The sequence below is a fragment of the Amphimedon queenslandica genome, unplaced genomic scaffold (assembly GCF_000090795.2).
Source record: "Amphimedon queenslandica unplaced genomic scaffold, v1.1 AMPQUscaffold_13203, whole genome shotgun sequence".
Lineage (NCBI taxonomy): Eukaryota > Metazoa > Porifera > Demospongiae > Haplosclerida > Niphatidae > Amphimedon > Amphimedon queenslandica.
In genome coordinates this window covers 33,323-43,631 of record NW_003546561.1, presented here as the reverse complement: position 1 = coordinate 43,631, position 10,309 = coordinate 33,323, and the positions used below count along the sequence as shown (strand labels likewise).

The following is a 10,309-nucleotide window of genomic DNA, read 5'->3' as shown; positions in this document are numbered from 1 at the left end:
TAGAGAATGTAAGAGAAGAAGTGATTGATAATGTTAGGAGGTTAGGATATCATCCTAGCATTGTACTGTGGAGTGGGAACAATGAGAACCAGGTACATATACACAACCAAGATTTATTTATTTATTTATTTCATTTACTTTTATGCATAGGGATATGCTATTGGTGATACAGCTAAACTGGTTGATTACACATTACTGTATGACTCAACTGTTAGAGCAACACTCTGGGAAGAGGTATATTGAAGGCACATGTATGCATGATAAGAATGAAGAATTCTTTCTACTCATTTTTGACAAAATTTGGCCAAAGTCCCTGTACTATAGTAGAGGGACTTCAGTCCAATTTTGGAGCAACTTTACAAACTTGTAAAAAAATTGAGTTGGAATCAGCTCAAACTTTCTACACAGCATAAGGGCATTAATATGTATCAGAAAATGTAATAAAAATTTGAGGTGATTTCGGAGCCAATTTTTGGAAAAAACCATGGGCTATAGTACAGTGAGTTTTTCAGATTTTTAGCGTTTTCTTAAAATGGCCATAACTTGAAAAATTGAAGCTGGAATTAGCTCAAACTTTTTACATAGCATAAGGACATCAATATGTATCAGAAAATGTAATAAAAATTTGAAGTGATTTCGGAGCCATTTTTCAGAAAAAACCATGGGCTATAGTTTTATTACCTTAACCAATCTTTAACCTGTTCTTTGTTTTCTTCCTTATATTCCTTTCCTTAACCTACATGTTTATTTCTACCCTTTTTCATAACAAATTTTTTGAGGGCTCTGTTCCCTTTTCAACTGGGCTATAGTACAGTGAATTTTTCAAATTTTTAGCGTTTTATTAAAATGGCTGTAATTTGAAAAATTGAAGCCGGAATTAGCCCAAACTTTCTACACAGCATAAGGACATTAATATGTATCAGAAAATGTATTAAAATTTTGAGGTGATTTTAGAGCCACTTTTTGTGAAAAACCACAGTCAATCATAATTTGATGTAAGAATTCTAGCTCTCTTAGTCATTTCTAGTTTTCAAGTTTCCATTTCTACATTTCTAGTTACTAATAACGCTACCGCGTTACTAATAGTAGAGGTAATTTAGTTCGATTTTGGAGCAACTTTTAAAAACTTGTAAAAATTGAAGCTGGAATCAGCTCAAACTTTTTACACAGCATAAGAACATCAATATGTATCAGAAAATTTAATAAAAATTAGGGGTGATTTTGGAGCCATTTTTTGGAAAAACGATGGGCTATAGTACAGTAAATTTTTAAGATTTTTGGCGTTTTATTAAAATGGCCGTAACTTGAAAAATTGAAGCCGGAATCAGCTCAAACTTTCTACACAGCATAAGGACATCAATATGTATCAGAAAATGTAATTAAAATTTGAGGTAATTTCAGAGCCATTTTTTGGAAAAAACCATGGGCTATAGTACAGTAAATTTTTTTTGATTTTTGGCGTTTTATTAAAATGGCCATAACTTGAAAAATTGAAGCCGGAATCAGCTCAAACTTTCTACACAGCATAAGTACATCAATATGTATCAGAAAATGTAATAAAAATTTGGAGTGATTTTGGAGCCATTTTTTGGAAAAAAACCATGGGCTATAGTACAGTGAATTTTTCAGATTTTTAGCATTTTATTAAAATGGCCATAACTTGAAAAATTGAAGCCGAAATCAGCTCAAATTTTCTACACAGTATAAGTACATCAATATGTATCAGAAAATGTAATAAAAATTTGGAGTGATTTTGGAGCCATTTTTTCAAAAAAACCATGGGCTATAGCCTTGGGCATTTTTCAGATTTTTAGCGTTTTCTTAAAATGGCCATAACTTGAAAAATTGAAGCCGGAATCAACTCAAACTTTTTACACAGCATAAGGACATCAATATGTATCAGAAAATGTAATAAAAATTTGAAGTGATTTCGGAGCCATTTTTTCAAAAAAACCATAAGCTATAGTACAGTGAATTTTTCAGATTTTTAGCGTTTTATTAAAATGGCCGTAACTTGAAAAATTAAAGCCAGAATCAGCTCAACTTTTCTACACAGCATAAGAATATCAATATGTATCAGAAAATGTAATAAAAATTTGAGGTGATTTCAGAGCCATTTTTTTGAAAAAACCATGGGCTATAGCCTTGGGCATTTTTCAGATTTTTAGTGTTTTATTAAAATGGCCATAACTTGAAAAATTGAAGCCGGAATCAACTCAAACTTTTTACACAGCATAAGGACATCAATATGTATCAGAAAATGTAATAAAAGATTGAGGTGATTTTGGAGCCATTTTTTCGAAAAAACCATGGGCTATAGTACAGTGAATTTTTCAGATTTTTGGCATTTTCTTAAAATGGCCGTAACTTGAAAAATTTAAGCCAGAATTAGCTCAAACTTTTTACACAGCATAAGGACATCAATATGTATCAGAAAATGTAATAAAAATTTGGAGTGATTTTGGAGCCATTTTTTGGAAAAAACCATGGGCTATAGCACAGGGATTTTGTCAGATTTTGGCCAATTTCTAGTTTTTAGAACCTACTTGTAATTCTCTGACTTTAGGACACCACAAGAAGCTATTGGCCAGCCAGTCCCTCAAACGGAGCTAAAGTTGATGATCCAGTGATGGGCATATATGTACAGCGATGGGGAGACTCACAGAACACAACTGTTGGTGACATACACAGGTCAATACAACCATACTACAATTACTAATGATAAAACGTAATTTTGCAGGTACGACTATTTTAGTACTTGTAATGACGTTTCAACTTTTCCTCGGCCTCGATTTGCGAGTGAGTTTGGTTTTCAGAGCTATCCTTCATTTTACTCGCTCTCAACGATTTCAAAACCCGACGTAAGCCAGAGACACTATGATGCAATATGTAAAATAACATATTTAAACTCTATTGAATGTTATTGCAGGATTGGAGCAACGACTCACCATTCTTCACTAGTCACAGACAGCATCACCCTGATGGTAATAAGCAAATGCAGAACATGATGGCCAAGTTCTTTCATCTACCAAACAAGTGAGACTGAAATACTATTATAGCTTGCACATTTTGTGGAATAAAGTTTTAAACAATTTGAGCTCAAATTTTTCTATTCTCACAGTAATTATTATACTCTATAATAAACTTAAATTTATGCACTTGTTCATAATGCATGAAAAATTCCATCTTTTTAATTTTATATTATAGTACTGATTCAGTTCAACAGTTTAAGGATTTCATCTACTTATCTCAAGTTGTTCAAGTTATATGCATAGGATCAGAGGCTGAGCATTATCACAGGTTACTGAGCGAAGCTGGGGCATACACTCGTGGTACACTGTACTGGCAGCTAGTGAGTATCAGTCATTATATGATGGTTGAATTTATTTTAATTTATTATAATAGAATGATATCTGGCAGGCACAGACCTGGTCTTCTGTTGAATATGCTGGACGATGGAAGTTACTGCATTATGCTATGAGGAGAGTAAGTGCTTACCTTATAGTGGGAAATTTCGGAGGGGATTAAGTTTGGTGAATTTGGCATTTTGATAGCCATTCATTCACCAAAATAAAAACCCGCCATTTTGAGCTATTATACGCATGCTCAATGGCACGTGGCCACAAATTTGCATCCACCAATCACCAAAATTTAGCAATTTGCCAAAATTTAGCCCCTCCAAATTTACCCGCTATACGGTATATACAAGCATTGATTTTAAAAATATTTTGTGTCTGTTAATGTGCTATAGATTTATTCTGATGTCTCTGTCACTGCATATCAATTGAATGGCTCTATTGCAGTTTATGTCACTGTCGATGATCCACAGATGACTGCTAAGTATTCTTTATCAGTTGACATCATATCTTGGGATGTAAGACAGCACTATACACTCAATAGCTATGTAATATTGATTGTGTATGGTGTATAGGGTAAAACAGTATCTCAGAAGAGTGTACCAAACTTACAGTCTGAAGGATTTACAGGAAAAAAAGTAGCTGAATACAAGATTAGTGATATATTTCAAGGAAGTGTTACAGTAAATGATGCTTATCTGCATATTTGGATAACTGAAGGTAAAGTACTTTCTACTTAAAATATTAAAAAATAATAATTTTGTATTAATACAATATTCATGTACATGTAGATGGTTCCAATACAATCCTTTCTTCTACTCATTTCTTTCCTGGAAACTTTACAAAAATAAATCTTCCATCGACTAAAATAATAGTCAGTAATGTGACGTCAATATCATCAAATGAAGTATCAGTAAGTCTCTATTATGATATTATCACTAATAATTGCTAAACTATAATTTTTCTTTTTGGCTGTGTTTAGTCTTCAATCTGATGCAACTGCAGTTTATGTGATGTTGGATAGTGGAGCATTGGAAGGATATTTCAGGTGAGATCATCCTCAATAGTTATGACACATGTATACTCAATACTGCAAGTATTGAAAGTGTCCTATTCTTATTGTCTATAGTGATAATGGATTCTTAATGACTCCAAACAGTCTACAACATGACTTTTACCTCCTGGTCCGACATTTCAACTCAAGACTTTACCAAGAACATAGTAACAAGGTTTGTGTCATTAATTAGTAGTTACTATTATTATCATTAATTATCATGATAATTATAGGTCACTGGTTGACACTTACTAGTTGCACTCAATTAAACTTAAATTTCCTGGAAATTTTACAAAAGCTAATCTTCCTCAAGCTAAAATATCAATCAGTAATATGACGTCCTTATCTTCAAATGAAGTATTCAGTAAGTTTATATAGCATTGTAGTATGTAGTCATTTCGACTAAATAATTTCTTGGTATTAATATTTCAGTCTCCAATCTGATGCAACTGCAGTTTATGTGATGTTGGATAGTGGAGCATTGGAAGGATATTTCAGGTGAGATTCTCTTTTACGAATTATTTTGTTAATTCTATACTTTATTGTACTGTTAGTGATAATGGGTTTTTAATGAATCCAAACAAAGTCTATAGCATGACATTTACATCTTGGACTGATGCACTGCTGAAGATGCTACCAAGAACATAAAAGCAAAGTATTTCGATATCTATAATTTCATTGAATATTAAGAAATGATTTTGGTCTTTAGGTCATTGGCCGACACATATGGATCTAGCTAAGTTGATCTTATTTTAGTCAGTGTTGAAATGAAACAATTGCCATGAATTTATGGTAGTAATTTTTTTCAAAAATAATTTGTTCCTGGCCACGCCCAGGTGCACCAATCGTAATGATAATGGTGTATGCTAGCCATAAAATCCATACAACAGCCATAACTATAAACAGGAGCGCATAATCACATCATAGTATCATAGTGACATGTAGACCTTTAAGACTTATAAAAATAGACCCCTTGTGGAAGTTAAGTCAACCTGGTATAAAAACCAATAACAATAACAATGAAAAAATTAATAAAAAATATTAAAAGATAGACAACATCAGAGCTTTACTAACTAAAACTAAAAATTAACCACAAAAATCATTACACAACTTATTAGAACAATGACATGAGCCACACTGCAGGAGCTGTGATCTTTTTCCAAATTTTTTTAGCCAATCTAGCAACCTCCCTTCCATATTTTCTGTAAAGTGACTCTTCAACTACTTCTTGTAAATGAGCTTCATTGAGACAAATTTGTCTGCCAACAATTAAATTATCATCTATTTCTTCATGTGTATGTTCTTGTACACGACCTTCATTGGGACTGACTCTTTCTTCATCATTGGGACTAAATCTTTCTTCATTATCGGTATTGAATCTTTCTTCATCATCGGTATTGAATCTTTTTTCATCATTGGTACTGACTCTTTCTTCATCATTGGTACTGACTCTTTCTTCATCATTGGCACTGACTCTTTCTTCAACAATATCACCACAATTCTATGTATACAAACAACATAATGCAATAAATATACTTTATTGAAGGAGTACAGTACATTAACTGCTGAGTCACATCACTTACATGTACTGTTGTATCCTGCTTTTTATGTTCTAATTCTTGCAATATTTTTTTGGCTAGCTTTTCCATTGATACCTTATTTTCTTCTGCTTGCCTCTCCAATGCTTTTCTATTTTCCTCAATTTGTCTCTCCATTTTTTCTTTTGTTTTTCTAAGTTCTTCTGCTACCCTTTCCACTTCTTTTGATAGTCTCTCAACTTTACACTCCATATCCTTCACCCATGCTTCTTTATCCTTTTTTTGCAAGTTTTCCTGAAGCTTTGCTGTATATGTCTCAGAGTCATCTGCAGGTGTATCTGAAAGAAATGTGTAATCTTGTGCATCAGAAGGTTCCTATAAAAAAGTGAAAAGAACATGAATTACTGCATGAGAAAATACAATGTACATACCTCATTATTCTGATTCCCCATTGCTGACCAAAGCAAACCCTTTAAATTGAAGAATTATTATTAAGAGTTATTTTAATGCACATACACATACCGTATATTTCCTCTAATAGAGGCCCTACTCAAATAAAGGCCTATCACTAATATATTACGACTATAGATAGGTATATTTCAGCCAGCTTTATGTGATTTTTGCCTCTGTTAAGCAATAAACGCCTAGGCCCTTATTCAAGGAAATACGGTACACACATTAGAAAGTTGTTACAGGTTAGAATGCACATTCAAACCACAAATGGTCATAGGATACAAGGGTTAGAAATACTGTCAAAATTTACAAGATTATGATGCACAATTACTGAAGCATATTGCTTACTTCTTCACCTAGAGTCAATTCATTGAAATCTTTTGCATCAACAAACACTTCTTCCCCTTCTTCCTCAACTGTAGTCAGTTCATCAATTGAGCTTGTTGTTAAGTGTGGGTGACTACTAGGCACAATCGAAGGGGTTTCAATCACGATTCGGCTTTTATTTATTTTAAAGAAGAGATTAATTTCCTTCACTCGTAAGGAGCAAGCCTTCCAGAATTCAATAAACCAATCATCACGATCAGGAAGACGGTAGGGCTCCTTATTGTCTCTTATTACCCTGTGATCTCCAGCTGGTACCACAAGAATTCTTTGCACTATTTTTCTTTTTATTCCAACTTCATCTGTTAGAAATTTGTAGAAGCCATCTTTCCACTTCTCCAAACGACCTTCAAATCTTTTCTTTTTCAATTCTTTCCAGCCATCATCATCATTATCATCAGGCTCAGGCCCTTTATCTTCATCTCTGTCATCACGTCTTGAGACAATTTCCATGTTAGCAAATGTAAGAACAAGAACAGCATGCTCCCAGAACTTTTGACCAAATTCTCTCGTTAGCCTCAAGACAGCATTTTTGTCTTCATCTCTTAAACGGTGGTTGGTCATTTTAGAACAATAAAGAACTAAACTGAGGTTTTGACATTTCTTCTTCATATCTGCTACGTACTCATCTTCATTTTCTGTGCCGTCTTGGAGACCTGGTGAATCAAACACAGTGATAGGTACACCTTCGATTTGTATTTTGTGCCCTTTAACTCCTGTTGTACATCTCTCAGAACCAGCTCCCTCAGTAGCAACCTTCATTCCCAGTATTCCATTGACTAGTGTGGACTTCCCTTCTCCTGTCTTCCCTGTCACTAAAAGTCTCAGCTCTTTGTGCCCACCCAAACTAGCCCTGACTAGTGCCTGGAATTTTGCGATAATTCGAGTATCTGTAATTGAAGGCTGCAAATCATGGCTACCTAATTCATCTGATGAGTCGGCAGCCTCTGGTACAGGTAGAATGTAACTAAACCCTCGAACAACCTTGGCCTTAAGCCAGGAGGTCATTTCCTTACGTACCTAGCTCTACGACGCCTAGGCCGGATAGCTAGCAGCCTACACGCCCAAGAGTTGGAACATGGACCAGTCCTGATACAGGCCTGAATCATTACTGATGATCGAGCCTGGACCGAGGATTTGGGGCAATGTCCTGATCCGATATTGACGAATCAGCCACGATTTATGCCTGTGCCAGACCTGATCCGACAACGATAACGATATTCATTAAGCCTCATTATGACGTACTTCTCTTTTATGCTTAATTAATACTTAATTATTATTCATTATTAATTTAAAATGATTTGGAATTATTATTAAAACCAAAAAAGATTATAATTGTTTTCTTTATCATAGTCTACCAATGTTCCACAAGTAAGACACTTCATGTTTTGTAACTTAAGACACCTAAAGAGCCATAAATTAAGAAGGCACTAAAATAATAAACTTACATTATACTGAGAAATTAATTTCCCAAAATCTCCAACATTAATGAACTCTGGGGTTCCATGTAGTGAAGCAGATCTTTCAAAGGTATCTTGTAACACATAGTCCTACAAAGCTTAGATCCATAACATAACTATAATGAGGCATAAATTCTACATAAGCAAAGGAACTACATAGTACATACCTTCCTTAACCAGCATGATGAAGGCAGATTCACAAAAAAATTCAATGCTATTTGAAGTGAACTATAATGACAAATGATGATAATAAATTAAAACACTATGATTAAACTGACCTTAACAAGAGCTTTAAACAAGAAAGTTTCAGTTCATCACAACCTGAATAATGAATTTAGCTTTTCACATGAAATTAAACAAACCTAAGATATTCTTGTCTTGAAACTTAGTGAGATAAGGTAACTATAGAATGTATACTAGTGGCCTTGCTAAATTAATAAATTAATATGAATTAAAGGAGCACCTACTATACTAATATTTCTAGAATAATCTTCCGTATCAAAAATTCTAAGGAAAAGTAACAATTACACACATAATCAATAAACTATTTTACCACACTTGTGACTATCATTCATAAGTCTCTCAGTACAATATCTTCATCATCATGATCACTAATACATTCACCCTAATTAAAAACATAGTTACAATCACATGTAGTGAACCATTTTTACGCCTGATTTCTCATCGTCTTCACTAGTGTCATGATTATTGCAGAAAGGTCTTCTGGCTCTGTTTCAATGTTTGGCTCAATACTAGAAAGTTAATGGAGAATCCATAATGAAAGGTATGTACTTCTAATTATAGTCAATTAAATTGAAGTCATTAATCTCACAATAATAATTAGCCTAAATTTATTATAAGTTTGTTCATGCAGTTTATACCCCTTTGATAATTCCTCATAAACCCAGGTCTCTACTTTCGTATCATAGAGATTTTGTAGGCAAGATGTGGTAAACTTTAATTGGAAGTTGTCAGTCGTTTTATTTTCCAGTCATGTATCTGCTCAATTAATAATTTATTTAGCTTGATTGTGTATCTACATGTGCCTACTTTTTACTCAAAATATCGTGTATCCTACTCATGTTTAAGTAATAAATGGTTCAAAATAGCCTAAAAATAGTATAACATTTAATGTAGTCCACTGTACTCACATAACATCCAGTGATTTAGCCCTAGTGTATACAGCCAACGAGATTTCTCTTAAAGAGTCAGATTAAGATGATTTTCTTTAACAAAACATGTCAGATAGTCCACGCGGGGCTGCCATCTTGAAAAGCATCGATCTGATCCGGCAGTACTGATATACAGCCTGGACCAGTGCTGACGAACAGACATTACTGTATCAGCTATGACTACATCGGGACTGAAATAGATACTGGTCCAGGCCAGAGCAACAGCCTCGATTCAGCAGTGATGGCCGTCGATACTGGACCGTTATAGAATCAAACCTGGTCCAGGCCTGATACCCATCATTCACGGATCATGCATGGTAACTCTTGGGTGTGTACTAGCTTTGTGGGCGTATTTGTTACATGAGGGGCCGGGGCCGGGGCAAAGGATATCTTAGGAACACCCTAGCACGAGGGCGTTGCTAGCTGTACATGGGTGTCGATGTCATCAACCAGCCCCACCCTTTACAACTGATGGCTTCTAAGTTATCTTCTCCTGTCGCTTCTTCTGTACCAGTAGACCCTCCAAATCAACTGACAAGTATATTATTGTTTTTTTCTTTTGCTAAACGAAATTATTTATATTAGTTACTGATCTTCCTGAGATACTTCAGTTACTCAGAAGACATGACTACACTGGATTCAGAGCAGGAGTCAGTTACTGTAGACTTGGTCGCTATCTTGGTCTATCTCTTGCTACACTTGATGTCATTACAGAGAATCATAATTTTATAGGAGATATTGAGGGTGGTCTGCATGCGTGTCTTACTAAATGGTTACAGAAAGCTGATGATGTACAGTACATTAAAGGTGGTTCTACTCTCTATTCATTGGTATCAGCATTGAGGAGAATTCATATCTTTCCTGTGAATGACGTTTCCAATTTATAATGATA

The 10,309-nt window shown here is 34.4% G+C and overlaps 3 protein-coding genes and 1 long non-coding RNA gene across 4 annotated transcripts in view; 3 read left to right on the top strand and 1 right to left on the bottom strand.

Moving 5' to 3' along the window:
• LOC100640335 (beta-mannosidase-like) overlaps positions 1-4,689 on the top strand; it is a 7,281-nt gene extending 2,592 nt beyond the window's left edge. Inside the window, exons 2-14 of the mRNA XM_020000264.1 lie at positions 4-92; positions 151-234; positions 2,567-2,691; positions 2,741-2,861; positions 2,930-3,036; positions 3,208-3,352; positions 3,406-3,486; positions 3,752-3,874; positions 3,932-4,076; positions 4,148-4,269; positions 4,339-4,404; positions 4,486-4,585; positions 4,644-4,689. Of these exons, the coding sequence (XP_019855823.1) occupies positions 4-92; positions 151-234; positions 2,567-2,691; positions 2,741-2,861; positions 2,930-3,036; positions 3,208-3,352; positions 3,406-3,486; positions 3,752-3,874; positions 3,932-4,076; positions 4,148-4,269; positions 4,339-4,350 (1,154 nt within the window). The 3' untranslated portion in view covers positions 4,351-4,404; positions 4,486-4,585; positions 4,644-4,689. The remainder of the gene's footprint in view (positions 1-3; positions 93-150; positions 235-2,566; positions 2,692-2,740; positions 2,862-2,929; positions 3,037-3,207; positions 3,353-3,405; positions 3,487-3,751; positions 3,875-3,931; positions 4,077-4,147; positions 4,270-4,338; positions 4,405-4,485; positions 4,586-4,643) is intronic.
• A 152-nt stretch (positions 4,690-4,841) lies between these two features.
• Positions 4,842-5,261, top strand: LOC109584505 (uncharacterized). Its single transcript, XR_002186047.1, has 3 exons — positions 4,842-4,908; positions 4,965-5,065; positions 5,120-5,261. It is a non-coding gene; the product is annotated as an uncharacterized LOC109584505 (long non-coding RNA).
• Positions 5,262-5,386: 125 nt separating this feature from the next.
• Positions 5,387-7,843, bottom strand: LOC109584520 (uncharacterized). The gene is made up of 4 exons (XM_020000284.1): positions 6,750-7,843; positions 6,380-6,418; positions 5,994-6,323; positions 5,387-5,911 (listed from the first exon to the last, which is right to left on the bottom strand). The coding sequence occupies exons 1-4, from the start codon at positions 7,791-7,793 to the stop codon at positions 5,525-5,527; spliced, it is 1,800 nt and encodes a 599-aa protein (XP_019855843.1). The 5' UTR covers positions 7,794-7,843; the 3' UTR covers positions 5,387-5,524.
• Positions 7,844-9,396: 1,553 nt separating this feature from the next.
• LOC109584521 (uncharacterized) lies at positions 9,397-10,304 on the top strand. The gene is made up of 2 exons (XM_020000285.1): positions 9,397-9,955; positions 10,003-10,304. The coding sequence occupies exons 1-2, from the start codon at positions 9,847-9,849 to the stop codon at positions 10,302-10,304; spliced, it is 411 nt and encodes a 136-aa protein (XP_019855844.1). The 5' UTR covers positions 9,397-9,846.
• Positions 10,305-10,309: the final 5 nt, after the last annotated feature.